General features: G+C 37.4%; 1 protein-coding gene across 5 annotated transcripts in view; it reads right to left on the bottom strand.

Moving 5' to 3' along the window:
* SYT1 (synaptotagmin 1) overlaps positions 1-17,294 on the bottom strand; it is a 333,925-nt gene that overhangs the window by 73,068 nt on the left and 243,563 nt on the right. For 4 of the 5 annotated variants that reach the window (XM_079303847.1, XM_079303846.1, XM_079303848.1 and 1 more), the window contains 2 exons: positions 14,623-14,807; positions 2,286-2,408 (listed from right to left, as the gene is read on the bottom strand). In XM_079303847.1, coding sequence (XP_079159973.1) covers positions 2,286-2,408; positions 14,623-14,807 — 308 coding nt within the window. The remainder of the gene's footprint in view (positions 1-2,285; positions 2,409-14,622; positions 14,808-17,294) is intronic. The other variant, XM_079303850.1, reaches the window with a different exon arrangement.

Raw genomic sequence — 17,294 nt, 5'->3', positions numbered from 1 at the left:
TTTGTTCAAGGTCATTTTGAAGATACTAGGAACTGGGAATGAAATCTGAGAATATTTTCTTCTAAATCAGTGCTTCAATCACAATATATTTGCTTCTTTCATGGATGAATTGTTTAAAATTGGAAACAGGAACTCTAACAGTTGGAATATAGCACAATATAGTCAATCTGTGAAACAAACTTCTGCCTTCTAAGGAAGTCCTCAAAGTTGGACTCAAAAGTTTTAAATGTACAGTATGGCCTGCAGGCTTTCCCACTGATAGGACTCTTAAGTTTTATGAAACATTTCCTTTTTTGCTGCATGAAACACTTCTCCTTTTGTGTCTCATTTTTATTCTAGATGCATAACAGTTCATAAATACATGAATAGGCTCTTAATCTACATCAAGTTTTCCACAACAAAGAGTGAAAAACAAGTTTATGACTTTTACTTAACAGAGTGGAAAAGCAATTCAGTTCCCCTTTACAATTTCTCCCTCCAAAACTGAGGCACAGTGCTCCAGACAGTTCATTGGTCATCTTGTATTCTTAACCCTATGCAATATCTTAGACAAATTTTGGAAGGGACTGTAGTTTCCTGCCATTGCACTATACTAACCTAACTGAATCCCCTCTCCTACTCTTCTACATCATCTATCCTTTGCCAAATTTTAAGCTGCAACATAGTTTAGATCAGCAAACCAAAACAGAAATCCAGGTAATTTATTCTCTTAATTAAATACAATACATACTTACAGATTTGTGGTTCTTCCATCCTATTTTTCTTTGTAAAATATGGTTCATAAAATCAACATTCCCTTTAATAGAACTCACACAGAAAATTTGTTTTCATAGTCTAAGGAAACTGAAATCTATTTTTCAGAACACATTTGCAGCTTCCCCTTTCCTCCTCTTTAAATCTTGTGCTTCTGAAGGGTCTACACTTCATACTGATTTCAAGGGGGATCAGTGTGACTCATCACATGGCCAGGCAATTTGCTCTGGGAGGTGAGGAAAAGCTCCTTTAACAACAGCTCCTTGAAAGGCTTCAGAATTCTTTTTAGCTCTTGCATTGTTAAGCAAGCACCTGTAGTCAGAGGAGGTTGAGAATACAGGCAAGTACTATTTATTATGCCAGGTTACAGCTGTGTATAAATACCTTCCTTCCAATAGAGAATTTTTTCTTAATTTCTCTTATTGTCTTTGCCTTTGCAACAAGTAAGAGTACCACACTCTATGAGCAGCATCAAATAAAGAATATTAATGTGGAATTTATCACATGTGGAAGGCAGTTCAGGCACTAAATAGGAATTAACTGGTATTTACTTTCAGTAGTCATTTCTTTCCCTAAACAGGAAAGAATTATGTGATCATGACTGAAATTGTCAAAAAAATTGTCAAAAAACCCCACACAGGATATATGTTTTCAAGTTTACTGCAAGATACACAGTAAAAGTGAAGAACTGAGATGAGTTGGTGTGCTTTGGGCCAAAATTAGGCCCAGTGAATTTTAATGCAGGGCTGTGAATTGGTTTAATTGACAAAACTAATCCCTGGCAAAGAGACCAGGGAGGAGAATAAAATGAGCTAGCTCAGCATATGGCCAGACCTGTTAAGTTGGTCACTTTGAGGTCAACACATTATAGTGTCTATTAATTCTGAGAACTTGGTAAGTATGCCAAAGTTTAGTCTTACCAGTTTCAGAGGAGAGCACTGAAGGAGAATCAGTCCTTAAATTCTTGTCCAACCTTCCTGTTTTTTTGGGGTACAGACCTTTTTATTTGAACTTTTATTCCAGACTATAATTTTAGGAAGTATACTTTCATGGTGAGCAACAGAACCTTATGCAGCTAGTTATTACAGCAGAGTGCACACTTGATGAAGTGAGAGAAAGCAATCTTACCAATCTTCTAAAATCCCCAGTGAATCACCTTACCTTTATGTCCCTCTATTTTTCCTCCCATGTGTGTTTGCTTAATTTTTAAATACTTGAAGGCTGAAGCTACATTTTAATGATTGCACACAAACTCCGAAATTTACGTTGATTGACATTGGTTGGTGATGCTTTGAGTTATCAATAATCATTACATAAAACTGGATCTTCAGTTTTTGATTAAAGGTGTAATATGAACTCCAAGTGCATTCAGTACCAATTTAGTATTACCTCTATAATGAATTTTCTGTCTTCTTTTCTCCCTTTACTCCATGCAAATAGTAAGGATTTCAGGTATATCTACTTTAAATGTATTACTTCATTCTCCACTTACACACACAGAAACAAAATGTTACAGGTTGGTTGTTTCAAACCTGATTGTTCTGGAAGTCATAATCCAAAGAGTACTGTATTTTCCCTAGCTTCTCAACTTCTTTGGCCTCTTCCTTCTCTTCCCCATCAGTCAGCCCAGTCTCAGCATCATCATCCTTAAGAGCCTAGAAAGAAGAAATGTAATATTCATAAATGAGGCAAACTGTTAAACAGCAGTTTAAAATAGACACGATCCTCAAATCTATTTTAGAGCCATTAAAAGCAAGCATAACAGCAGAAATTCAAATATGCAGTTTTCATATATATCTCTACTTTCTGAGTTGCTCAGTAAGATGTTATAAATCAGCAAGCAAGCAATGGAAGTAGGAAGAAAGCTCCTTGGACTATAACAAGCAAGGATCGTTATAAAACCTGAAAGTAGAAACAAAATATCATCTCGATGTGAAAAAATAGTTCTTCTGGGCTCAGACTGGCTCTTAAAGAGGCACAAGGAGGCAAACATGCTATTAAATAAGCCAAGTCACGCATTCATTCAACTTAAGAATCTTGGCAATGTCAAACCTGGTCGTACATGCTGTGCATTGTTTGCATTTGGCAACACATTTCTGTAGGACTACTGTGATAAAGAGCATGTGCTGTGGATGAGCTCTTTCTACAATCATATGCCAAACATTTTTCATGTTTTTTAGAATGAATATGGAAGCAAAGTTTCCACCATGCCATTAGCAAATGCATGTTCCTCCTTTTCCCTCCCTCCCGAGACCAATTTCCTTTTTATTCATTCTCGCAATAAAGCTTGGCTGAACCAAATTGATTGCAAGTTGATTTTAGTTTGCTTAGAAAGAAACACAAAAAGAAAGAAATACAGAACTGCTAGCAAGCTTTGTCTATTGCTTAAAACCTATTTTTAAACGGACACAGTAGATATCCTAGATTTTATACATAATTAAAATACTAAAAGATATAATTTTTTTCCTGTACCAGAAAGAAGTATTTTTACTGTGTAAAAGGTAATCCAAACGATTATTAAACCATACGAACCATAATTAACTATGCAGATCTTATTACAGCAGATTCTTTCCTGAAGAAGAAGTGAAAAATAGATGAAAGTGATGAGGCACATAGTGAAAAATTGTGGAAAATGTAAAAATTGAGAGCGTGAAAATAAAGAATCAGTACTGAGCATTCACTCAGAACTGTTATTTGCATGTTACAGTAAAAAGTATACTTGTCTGTAAGCGCCCTATTTGAATAAAAGTTAGTTCTGTAAGAAGCTGCTTCTTGCACAGACAAAGTGCAAGAATAAGATGTAGTCTTTGTTGCAATGTAATTTTTCTGCAATTGCAGTTTTTTGTGTTGTAGGAAACCTACAGCATTTCTTAACAATAGGTTGCTGCTGGAGCTCTCTGAAAAGGAAGCAAGGCTAGAGAGGAACTATATACACAGCTGATAGCGGTTAGGGAAAGAAGAAACATGAAAGCATTAACATTCTCACTCAGCCTTGAACACAGTGAGGGCCACACAACACTTGTGTGGGTTTGGAAAGAAGGAAAATTTATCTCTGAAGTAGAAAATGTTCTTCTCCAGAAGCCAGATCTAAATTCAAAAGGTCAGACTTGAAACTGTATGACACTCAGCAATTATTTCTACACTTTTGAAATTTGCTAGAAATTCTGCTGGCATAGCTCAAATTACACCAATCCAAAAGCTTTGACTTGTGAGCTGAGGAGCTGGGTCTCATGTAAATATCTGATTATTTGTGAATGATGGACTCTCCACTAGAAACATACATTACATTGTACCTGCATGAAATTGGTGGGAAAGGTCAGTGATGGATAGAATCACCTGTGACACTGGAAGAGTAGTATATTTTTAAAGCAAACCATTTCTATTCGGAAGGGCTGAACTGCCTGAAATGAAATTTGGTTTGAGATATTTTATCACTGAGCTCTTACTAAGTTCCCTGACTGTAGCACAACATTTTAGTTAGTACAACAAGAAGTGTGACACTTGAAAACTGATAGGCTCCCTGGCAGACCATGCATGGAATTTCCAGGATATGGAGTGATGTGATTATACTGAACACTCTTGCTTTTGGTAATAAAAATAAGCTTAAGGTATTGTGATCATAAAAAAAAAAAAAAAAATAGTGACTCAATCCAGCTGAAGCAACCAGGTTTATTTGAGCTTGGAGACAACAGGAAATAGTAAGTCAGAGTAGAATGTTAACTCCAAGATCCACTGCTCTGAATCATCCCACTATGGTACTAGAAGAGGACTCCATGATAAAAATGTGATATACAGCTCCATCATATTATTGTTTCAGGGACAAATACTGGACTTTCTGCTTCTCCATCTACTTTTGACCTGATTTTCTTTGACAGGTAATATCCTATGGCCATGCCCCAGGGAGAAAAGTGAGAATGCAAAAGAACCTTATATGCTAATTTCCAAGTAAGAAGAATTTATGAACAGTGCATCAAGGCAATGGTATACCCATACTTTCTCTGGGAAAACTACATTCTCTTCTGCAAGGCTGTTCAGCCCAGATGACAGAACTGTGGGTAGCTCAATGTGAAAAAAACCTCTTAGTGTGATCACAGAAAATATAATGGAAAGCTAACATCTCTCTTGCAAGGGAGTTTTGAAGTGCAGGCAGAAAACACTGTATGGTTAAGAAACTCATCTCCACAGGTTATGAGAAGCCTATTGGAAAGGTGAAAGCTATTTCCATGAGAGATGGACAACACTGTACATTGCTGACATCAGCTGAGGAGCTACATGATTCCTGTTGACCTTGACTCAGAAACACTGAACCTCTAAGAAACAATACTAAGAAAGAAACAGTGTTTGGATATGGACAAGTTTGTGGCACTGAGGGGAGGAAAAAAAGAAAAATTATTATCTCTACAGTGGTCTGTAAATAATAGTTTTTACAGTTAAGGGAGGAATTTGCTTTCAAACTAGAGGCTAATGCTTCAGAAAGAAGCTGAATCAAAAGAAGCACCAAGCTTTCTCATGCTTGATTTAGCTGCTGAGTTCCAAAAAGGAAGAGGAATTGGTTTGCTTCAATGTACTTGAAACACCCCACAGGGATTTTAATTTTGTATTGAGATTCTCAGAAAGATCAATATTTAATGGAATACTACTACATCCCTCAATTTATAGCATACTGCATCACACTGTATTGAATCTTACTGCTGCATTGCTACAATCAATTAAAATAAGCACCTATATTTTATTTGTTTTATAAACAATAAAATATTTTTAATTATAAGCAAGCTTCTCCATTAAGCCTTTTCAACTAATAAACCATACCCAGAAAGACTAGATTTAGATGCAGAGGAATGTAAGCCTTATCTTCTCTAACATTTTCTTTAGCTTCATGACATTTTAAATGCTTTTTCTGTGAAATATGCAAAATCAAAATGCATAATTTCATTGTGCTGGAAACTGGATTTATCATTTCTAATTTGAGATGACCATGAATTTTACTCAAGCAGTTTCTGCATTACATGTAGAGAAACACACAACAGTGAAACATCTATGTACCCTCAAATGTGTATAAGTATCTGATAAATAGGCTTATAAGTAAGCAGGTGTAGGAATGTACCAAGAAAGTGTTAATCCAGTACAAACATTTCAAGGTGATACATCTGTGTCTACTGAAATCAGAACCACTACTCTGCAGTGATTCTTACAACAAAAAGGGCTAAATTACAGCAATTTGAGATTCACTGCTCAATCTGCTGGTTGCATTTTCACTTCCATAATGTTATTAAGAGTGGTTTTGCAGCCTCCTCTTTCTTCTGAGTTGTTGAAGAAAATGCTTAATTTTCAATTCTTTTGAAGCTCCACACCCTGTAGTGGGATTGTACTTCCTGGGGTTTTTTCTCCCTCTCATTGCCCTAGCTGACAAAAGCCCCTCTCCAGTGACACTGTGTCCTGACACTGCAAACATCCCCTGCTTTCAGCTCACTTCTGCCAAAACCCCTACACCTTGTCACTAGCTTTGCCCCACTACTATCAACCACAAGCCACAAAACAGATTCTGGGGCTTAAAACAACTTTAATCCCTCCCTAAACTATGTATAGAAAATGAGAGGGTCTGAAGTGGCAGTTGCTCTGCTGGCTGCCTCCAGATTCCACATGTGCAGAAGCTTCAGGAAAGCAAAGTGGTAGGAGACTCCTGTCACAAAGCTGCTGGGGGAGCAAGTGGACTTGCTTGCCTCTGTACTGAGAGGCAGAGGTCACAATCATGACTGAGTCATGTCTTGTTAAAGACTAGTTTATGTTGCAAACCATTTAAAATGCAAAGTTGTCTTTCACTTTTGTATATAAAGGCCTTCATTAACAGAGTTTTTAGGGTTCCTTCTGCTCATGGGGTAGCCTACAGCCTCACTTTTAAGGAAAGAAGTTACCATTAAGCAAGAAGGAGAGACATTGAGAAGCAAACCAAAACACTGACTGCAGCCTATAAATTTGTTTGCTGCATGGTGCATGCTGCTCTCCTGATTTCCATCTCTACCTCTCCTCCATAATTTCTTTTGGAATGGTGAAGTAAATATTGTTTTAATGTTTGAATGATGCCTGTAATGCCTGGTGAGTTGAAAAAAAAAACCAACAAGTAAGATTTTGTAACAAGAATATTCTGTGCCATGTCCAACAGTGAATTTATTGGAAAGGCAATTTTTCCTCCACAGCTAGAAATGACTGCTTTTCCACTAATTGTGGTGCACTTCTTATCAATATCTTTCCCATTCAAGAACATCATAATTCTCATCAGGCCAATTTATATTCTAAGGGAAAACAAAAGCCTTTAGAAATTCCTGTCTGGTTCCCTATCACAAAGCAGAGAAGCCTGCAATTGTAACATGTTCTCTATCAGAGTCCCCCAGAAGGAAAGGCAACGTCTCATTCATTCAGCATCTGCTTTCTCTCCATGAATTAATTTAAAGAGCATGTTGTGCCTGGGTTTCCAGTGGCTGCGCCAGGCTTTGGTCATTGTGAAATCTACTTTGCCATTACTGCTGTAAGAATGTTGGCCTCACATACCAGCAGTGGACCACACTGATGCACACAATGAGAAAAACCCTGCTGGGTTCAGCGTGCGATGCCTTGACTTGCTTGATTACTTCCTTGCTTGTTTTCCAGCTTTTAAATGGTCTTGGTTGGGTTATTCAAAAGGTTTTCTTTCTTTAGGAGCTCTGTGACATGAGGTCATCCTATTCAGCTTAAGAGCTTGCTGAATTGTTTGGGTACTAAAATACCAACTTAATCTGGTGCAACAGAAAAATACAGAAGATGCAGTAGGTGTTCAGTGTAAAATATTCATTTAAATTGGAGCTGTTAAGCTCAGAAACAAACCTGGTTTTGACGTTTTATAGCCAGTGTTTATAGACTGAACAAAGATGAATCTGACCTGGGAGCCTGTTCTGGAAGTTCATCCTGTGGGCCAGGGCTGTGCTTTGGAAGCAGGACCCATGTGTGTGCACTAGAAGCAGAGCTCTCCTGCAGGCACACTGCCTGCTCTCCCCCTCTGCCATATGGCTGGCAGCTCCTGCCTGCACCCAGCAGCAGGCTGCGAGTGGGAGGCAGCTTCAGGCTGCCTGGCCAGTGCATGCTGCTCCATCAATTGCTCTTCATCCTCTCCAGATGAATGGCAGCAGGCCAGATGGAAGCATGCTTTGGGACAGAGCTGGCTCCTTGACCTGGGAGGACCACTCAGAGTACTACATTTATTACTATTTGAAAAATCTGTCATACTATATAATTGGGACTATGTGTATATGATAGTGAAAATTAACCTAAATATAGCCAGACATGATTTACTGAGTGTCACTTTGAACTGTGGAGAAAAAGTTGGCACAGACCTGTTCTACTGGCTTAGCTTCTTAAAAAGAGATAAGATAGTCCTCTGACCATCTTCTAAATTGGACTTTATGAAGTGCCTGATATTCTCATGTTTGATGGCTGTTTGCTACCCATATTTACTATTTATCAATTTGTAAAGAGTAAATACCCTTGCTTAAAAAGAAAATAATTAAATATTTCCAAATATTTAGTTTTATTTTTTTAAAAAATGAATACCTCATTAATATGAACTGCTGTTCTTGTAGATTATGCATACCCACTAATTTCAGACACAGTGTAGGAGTTTAGCTCTCCATACAGTCTGTGGATATAGGTAAATGTCTTGAGAGTCTGATTCAAGTCACTTAAATTAAGTACTAATTGCATACTTCCTAAATGTCACTCCATTAGGAACTTGCAGACTCTGGTCCTGAATAAAGAACTCAAAATTTGGTCTGTTAATCAAGAAATACACAAAACATTCTTGTGGATAGAAGCTTCCAGTGGTAAGACCTTCAATAGAGAAAATAAGATATTTAAAAGAATGAGTAGGATCTGCATCTTTGTATCACTCTAACAGTACAGTAGTTTACAAGAGAAGTTACAAATTAATTACATAAAAAAATAGTTTAACAAAGGAGGAAAACAAATTCAGGAAGAATGCAAAACAAGCTCCCGTGTTTTCTTGGGAGTGACTGAGAAGAAGAGACAGGAATGCAAATAAGCTCAGCCTTGTGTCTCACAACTACTGCTGCCATATTCTCAGACTTCTGAAGTCTAATATAAATCTAAATTTCAAATAGTTTTACAGAAAACCTATTTGCAGAACACAAACACTCATCTATAACATTTTATCTTCATAAATGTTATTCACATTTTCCATGAAGTTTTCTGCACATTGCACATCTGAGGCAGGTGAAAAAGCAGGACAACTGGTCAAAGCTGAGACTGAATTAATGTAACAACAGGACTCAGTCAATCCCTTGGGGCTGCCACAGTAAGCTAATTTGGCTTGTTTTCTAAGGAGACTCGTCCCCACTGTTTGTGACTAACCCTCTTCACCCAGTGGCTCTGCAGCACGTCATCTTTCCGAGTGTGAACTGGGATGTCTCATTGCATCATGGATAAGCCACAGCAAACATTACCACCACCATGGGCTGAAGATTACAACAAATGGAAAGTGGCATGCTGATACCAAGACAGGTAGCACTGTGGAATAAACACACTCACTATTCTCTAGGCATTCAACTGGGAAAACAAGCATGTAACCAAATATAGCAGAAGAAAAGACCACTGCCAGCAACAGAGCTCCTGTCCCTCAGAAAGTTCCTCTTGGATTTTTTTCTGGCAATAAAGGCTTGAGCTGCTTCAAATGAAATTCAGGCTCTCTAGATGTCAGTGTGGATTATCCTGACATCATCTGGGCTATTGTCTTCATGCTGCCAGGTCAATGCACTCTACTTCGAAATATTTCAGGGCATCTAACATTAAAAAGCTTTTTCCTTCAGTATTTTGTCTACATGAGGGCAAAGGTGTTGGATGATCAACAGCTAGAATCATAAGGTGAATCGGTCTAAAAAAACATTGTATATTGAAGTTCAGCTGGGTGCAATTGCAGCTCACTGTCATGTCACTTTATAACACCTGCTATTCAGACAGCAACATTAATCAGAATATTCTGATTAAGTTAGTACATAACCCCAATGTAAAAGGAAAAACAAACATACAGAGAAGTCAGGTGGCTGACTGAAGGACACAGCAAGTCAGTAGCAGAGCCAGGAATATGCTACTCATACTCCAGGCTACAGAACATAAAACTAATATCAAATCTCCTGTTTCACCTAGCACACATACTTTTTGTAAGCCAAAATTCTTTCCTAGTTACAGGGCTTTAGCCTGATGCAATGAGAAAGGGCTGAACTATTAAATCTCCTTTTCTATAAATGCTTTGTGACCTAATAAAATGTTCAGACCACAACAATTATTCTCCAAGTAATAAGGCTAAATTTTAGTAAGTTCTCAGTGCTGCTGGTCATGACTGAAATGATTATACCTATTATTTTGCTTTGCCCACAGGCTGAGCTTAATCAAGAATTTTGCTTTACCAATGTATTAAATCCAGACATAATAAATCTGAAGCTATTACACCATCTCTGAAAGAGTCTTCAGGGCCTTCTTTGCCCCTTCAAAGAAAAAAAGGTAGTGGGAGCCACCAGGGGCATTAGTAGAGATTGAAAGTTACGAAAATGAAAACCATGATGTGAAGATTTCATGAAAATACTAGTGCCAGCTGTCACAAGGTTGCACCAACAGCAATCTGTACTAAGACCACTTCAAAAGCTTTGGAACACTAAGAATTTAACGCCTGAGCACTGTACTGAGATGAAGTGAGAGCCGACAGCAAGTTTCATGAGGTAGCAGTTATCTTAGCAACACTTAGAAACCTAAGACATCAAAAATACACACTGCTTCTGTCTACTTTTGATATGGTGACATTTATACAAAAAGAAAATATAATTAGCAAGTTATTTTTATGTACTGATCAATTTTAAACTTGTACTTTCTGGTACAGTTTGATTCAATATTTTAACTATAGAAAGAATAACAACCTCTTTTCTTCCACCCTCCTCCAGCCTTCCCCCCAAGTATATATCCAACCAAAAAATACCCAATCAATTTAGTTCAGCCTCTTGATGTGTGTATCAAAGCTTCTACATGTCCATCTCTGCTAAGGAGACAGAGCTTCAGGAGACTATGCATGAGAGCTTAAGTCTAGGTGCGTCCAAATAGCAAAATAAACCTACCGCAAGTGACAATCCAGAACAGTCATGAGACACAACATTGACAAGGAGGACAGAGGAGGAAGAAATAAAAATTAAAACATCCACACACAAACATTAGTAAAAAACATGGAGAAATGACCTTTTTTACAGGTGTACATTTGTTAATAGTTTTGCTTGTCTAAAAGGAATCTAATCCTCCTGGTGGCCCTTGGTAGAGCTGTATGCTCGAATTGAAAAAGTAAGCCTTGCCTGCAATGGAAATGGGTCTCAAGACTGAAAACCTAACATTTTTTTAACTCGTCTCCCATTCTACCTCAGCTACATTTTTTGATAATCTTCATATAAAGACAGTTTCTCATTTGAAGTTGTGTTTCAGGAAGTGGATCTTGAAGCATAAATAAGAGACCAAAAATTTATTCCCCTTTCTGTAACATCTCACTATCATATGTGACTTTTTGAGCTGTTTCTATGTCAAAGGATCTTCAACTATGCCAAGTTACATGGCTCTATAATGAATTGGCATGGATGGGCATGAATAAAAGTAGTTCAGAAGTTCTCTGCCACAAAAAATCCATACTAAGATAAAAACTGTATTTCCAGGAGCTGTTGCTTTCAATTTACCAAATGGCTCTGTTTCAACTTCATGTTCCTAGGGAACAAGGATCCTACAAGATGCCACGTCACTAGCAACTGCTATTGTATGCACTCTTAGTTGAAGGCAAAAGTAACTAGCACTTACTTGCAGGTTCAGGCCTAACAATGACTGAAATATGTTTTTTCAGTTTTTGACAACATTACTACTGTATGCTGCCCTTTATAATGGCATTAGATTTACATCTTTTTCTTCAATTAGTTTTTTAACAATTTGCTTCTTTGAAGAGCTAAAGGGCATTCTTATTATTTCCCTTTCTGTTTTATGCCACTGAAGTGCTTAAATTCTCTTAACTGAAATATGCTACATTTAGCATTGCCTTGAGTTTAGCTAGGTCTATTAAAACCTGCGCTGGCAAGCCAAGATTAACTGTTAGAATAAAAAACATGTCATACAGAAAAAAATTACAGACAAAATGTTGCATTAGGAATCAAGTGTGCAAAAGTTACTGAATGCAAAGGACTTCAAATCTGTACACTGTCATACTGGTGGAAATGAATTTAAGGTGCTAATTTAACAATCTTTTAGCCTAGATTTAAAATCCCAGACAGTGAGGAGAAGTGGCTGGAGAGTTGGTGATCTACTTATTAAAGGTCTGACATTTACATCAACTGTGAATCTACCCTCCTTAGGTTTAACTCTGCAAAACAAAACATTCTAGTTAAATCTCAGAATATTCAGGCAAATGTAGGTTTAAATAACTACACCAAGAATTTTGAATGGAATCATCTTAAAATACGTATCTGTGCAACATTTCAAAGTCTGAGTTCTCTTTGTAGACAAAAGATGCAGGATTCAACTTTTTATCAAATTTTTCTATTAAAAAGATATAAATGGAACTCAATAAAATGTAATTTTGCATTTCAAATACTTATTTTCCAAGAATCCATGGTCATTTATCCAGGTCCTAATGAATATAATTAAAAACACTTAATAATACATTGTAAATACAACAAAGGCCTTGCAACGATATGAAACAAATTCCACATAAATATCAATCAACAAATTGCACATTATTTATCCTATGACAAAGTATTAGGTTTGTTATCATTAGCAGGACATAACAAAGTTCTCAAGAAATTTTTCCATCAGCATACTCAAAGCAGTTCTTCCAAATTATTCTGGGTTCAATGGGAGGAGCTAGCTAACAGTAGCCTAGGATAAGCCAACAACTGATGATCTGATTTTCCATACATTGAAGAGGAAATATCCCACAATTTCTTAATATTAATATCTCAGAACAAAGTCTATAAATCAAATATAGGGATGAATGCTAAATCAAAGTACTTTAAGAGAAGGAGTTAGTTTCACATTCATCATACAGGGAAAAAAACCAGCAGAATAGTATCTTCTTCAAGGGAGAAGGCAAAATCTCTGCTCTGATGTTTTTGAGCTCAATCTCACAAATCTTTCTACATTAGTGATTTTGTGCACGGAGAATGTTTTTTTCAGGTGTGAATTTGTCTTGTGTTGGTGTCACACATTCCAATACACCAATGTGACACACAAAGCATTGTATCTCCAGGAAGAGCCAAAGTTGAAACTGCACAGCAGTGCAGTATGTATCGCAAGTATTCCACTTGCAGTGTGGATGTAAGTGTCTCTCTCCAGTATTTGCTCTTTGTCCTCCTGTCTTTGAAACTGAAACTGGAAATAGCTTGGATAGCTCTACACTTATCCATTATTTTCCTTCCCTTACCTGAGCTCTGTTCTGACTCCTCTCATGTCATCTATTGCAGCTGGTCATCAGACTTGCAAGGCTTCCTCATCCACTCTCCTGATTTTGCTCTTCCCTTACTACATCCTACATGTCTGGAAAAGCATGCTAACCTGTTCCAGGAATCTTAAGACTGGCTGGCTTTAAGATTCTTTTCTTGGATCTTGTCCCTGACCAGTTGGCCCTAGTCCTCAGGTCCTCAGCTTTGACTTGTATTTCTGATCATCCTGCCTTGAGCTCAGCTTTCTTCTATGCTATATCCCAACTTGTGGAATCATATCCTTATTCCTGAACGTGCTTTTATTCTCTCTTTTTGACTGGGTAATTGCTCCTGTACTCCTCCAGCCCAACTTTCCCAGGAGTCTTGGGAACACAGACTTGACTATGCAATATCTTTAGAGTTACTTTCTCCTACTTACAGGGGTTTGCAAAGCAGTTCTCTAAATTTCTTCAGTCGTTCCTTTTTGAAAAAATCCCCTTATCTTCTTAACTTTTGCAATCTGTGAGCTTTCAGGACAAATAGATACTTGCTTATTTCCTCATTCTGTTTCTTATTCCCCACAGGTTGCTCCAGGAAGAACAGTACTAAAATCCCATGAATAAAAAACTTTGTTTCCACTCAGAAAGGTATGAGTAAAGTTTGTGGGCCTTAGCATAAAGCCCTGCAACCTCTGCTTCTCTTCCCCCAAGGAGATTTGAAGGACAAGCTTTTCTGGCCTCCTGAAAATGATGCTGTTCTCAAAGGGCGTTATACTAATCTTCTTCTCCAAGTTACTCAGCTGACCTACAGTTCCAATTATGGCCAATTATCTTTAATCTTCTCCTCTCTAGCACAAAATAAATTCTCTAAACATTGCTGTGTTCAATGGCCCTGTGGTTTTCCTTTTTCATTATTTCCTCTTGTTTCTGACCCTCATTTTTGCCTCTATACTATTATTTCCTTCTCAGCTGAACTTTTGTGTAAAAAGAAATTTAGAGTTCTCAACTACTTTTCTTTATCATGTAATCTCAGAAATACTGTTAGTAAGATATACAAACACCGTACTGGGTCTTTAAAAAAAGTATGGTGAAAATTGCACACAGCTGCTCCATTTTTGAAGCAAGCAGGATACCCTTGATAAACTTGTCCCTTAAGGAGAAGTTCATTATATGCCTGCTCACGTTTCTGTAGCAGAGCAGGGTAATTGGCTGGCTTCTTCACCAGTGATGCCACACCCAGGTTCATCCCTTTTGATACCATTGAGAAGATGCTGTCAATCAGTCCATTCTTTACTCATCCACTACTGAGACAACAAGCACAGCTTTTTCTAGACACATCAAACAGCAACCTTCAAACGCGACCCAAAAGTTCAAGAAACAGAGAGGTACTTTACCTGGTCTTTCATGCTTTTCCCTAAATCTTTAACATCTTTCATGTTAATAGCATTCTTCCCTCCCTTCTCCTTTCCCTTCTTCTTGTTCTTCTTTTTGAACAAGCATTTCTTACAGAGACAAAAGCAGCAGGTGAGGATTAATAGGACTGCAACTATGGCTATGGCTATTAAGGCCCAAGGTGGCACTGGAAGAGAAAAAGACACACACAAAAAGAAGGTGGTAAACTGTTAGTAGGGTTAAATTTAGAAGCAAGCACACTTCTCCCACAGCTAAGCCTTTTTCAATGAAAATGCCTTGCAGAAATACCTGCCATCCTTTCTGAAATATCCTATTATCATTTATATATTTCTCCCAACTGAGCATTTGCCCATACAATACCAATTTAACACATCTATCTATATACAAGGCTGGTGACACGTATCAAACTCACTTGCAGCTATTTTGATCCATCAACCATCTGAAAACAGTATATCTAAAATATTTACACTGTGCAATTTGTAAAATGCTCGGCACATTTAAGCAATTACTCATTTCTTTCTTTAATCATCTCTCCAACCCACCTGGCATTGTGGCTGAATCGGGTGGAACTGACTGGAAATTTCCCTTTTCTGGAACAGTATCTGATCCAAGCAGTCAGTTCTAATGAACAGCCCTTTTCCTCTGCCCACTGCTGCACTTGACAGATTTGCAGATTCCTCGCAATAGCTGCAGGTCAAGGTCACCAGTGAAGACTGACCAAGGACAAAGGGCTGTCCAATCCACAGGCACTTGCCCTATTTGGCATCATGCCCTTAACACTAGCAAAGTTTCAGCTCACAGCTATATTCTCACCTATACTCTCCTATAAACAAAAGATTGTGTTACATTTTTTCGTTAAGTTCAGGATGCAGGACACGGCTGAAGCATGAATAAATAAGAGAGAACACTTACTAGCATAAAATGTTCTTGTTTAAGATCAGAATTTTTGGACAAAAAATTAAGATGACACTTAAACACAAGTACTCCAGAAGGCAATTATCTTCACACAAATCAGCTTTAATAACCACTAATTCCCACATTTAAGCAGAACACCTGACAAAATTTTAAATTTTATAAACTGGCGTTTTCTAAATCTTGAAATGCACTCAGTTGGTCTGCAAGATACTAAGTGCATTACCTAAAGGTCTCTAATATGACACAGAGCTACAAGGCAAAGCCAAAAAGTGAATCAAATTTGACATGTTGACGTCAGTGAATCACAAAAGGGAATGGACAGTATAAATAGAGAAAATTAATTGCCTAAAGGAGCTAAGAGGAGTGCAAAGCATAGTCACTGGAACTTCCACTACAAATTACCAGTTCAGGAAACTGACAGAGCATCTACACCTTCCTTATTACATATTTAATAAACTTATTTTCTAACTTTTATTCAAACAACCCTAATAACAGATAAAAAGGCAGGAGAAGAGTTAAATAATAATTTCTGTAATATTTTTGTGCCTCCAATTGTTCATTAAATGCAGCTGCTATAAAAGGAAAGCTGTACCATATGTAGAACAAATGAGAACTGATTACAAAACAAATGAGTGGTAGGAGACAAATGCTGAACAGATTAACAGCTGTTTATGGGATGTATTTTATGAAGTCAGCAGCAGCAATTCTGCAGTTAAAGGTGCATTAGATCTGCACTTAGTACAATTTAAAATCTGTATTTCATGCATTAGTATTTAATTTTGTCTTCAAATTTGATGTAGTACCATTTAGTAGCACAACTGACTCCTTTACTACGTGCTCTACTCAAATTCTGAACTACACATGTGTACTTAGTCTGTTAGACACTCAGCACCTGAAACAGCATTTACATAACACTGTATCTAAGATAATCCACAGGAGTTATGCCAAAATGAAATGAATGATGTGCCCAAATTTATCAGCTTTTTATTTCACTGATTTGTCAGCAGGGCCTGAAACATGAATATGGGGAGCAGCAAGAACATGGGATGTGTTTTTGCCAGCAGGATGCCACTCTGTGAGGTAAGAGAAGAGGAACATTGAGTACAGGTAAACTGTGAGAATCAATGGGTTGAGGAGACAAGGAGCGTAGGCATTAATAGGGTAAGTACAAATGCATCCTGCAGATGAAAAAGCTTGTGTAGGTAGTGAATTCAGGTGCCTTTGTGCTGAAAGTGGCATTCTGGCACTGCTGCCTTGGTTCTGTGGAGCCTGAACAATGTAGGGTACCTTGGGGAACATTTAAAACACTTGCACATACCTCAGCTTCTTTTTTACAACGTGTTGTCTGCTCTCATCTGTTTGTAATTTAATTTCAACCAATAGCTCTTGTGATGCAATTAAATGATCATTGAATTAATATCTGAGACACCAAGAGTTATGCAGAATTCCTTATTTATGTCTTCAGAGAAAATATGCTTCCTTTTTTTTTTTTTTAATTAAACACTAAAGTAAAAAAATTGGGGTGCTGCAAAATCTGAACATTTACAAAACCACTGCAAAATTCAAGCTTGAAAAAAAGAAAAGAAATGGATTATTTTTCCCAATAGAAGTAGACTATCTCTGTCAAGGAAATGGGTTATTTGAACACTGTTGTTGACAGAATTTGCCCAATCAATGGATGTAAATAATAGATTTAAAACAAGTGAAACATACAGTGATCATTGACTTGGAAGAGATG

This window comes from Erithacus rubecula, assembly GCF_903797595.1.
Source record: "Erithacus rubecula genome assembly, chromosome: 4".
Lineage (NCBI taxonomy): Eukaryota > Metazoa > Chordata > Aves > Passeriformes > Muscicapidae > Erithacus > Erithacus rubecula.
Note: the sequence above shows the minus strand (reverse complement) of the source record. Positions and strands in the feature narration are given on the sequence as shown.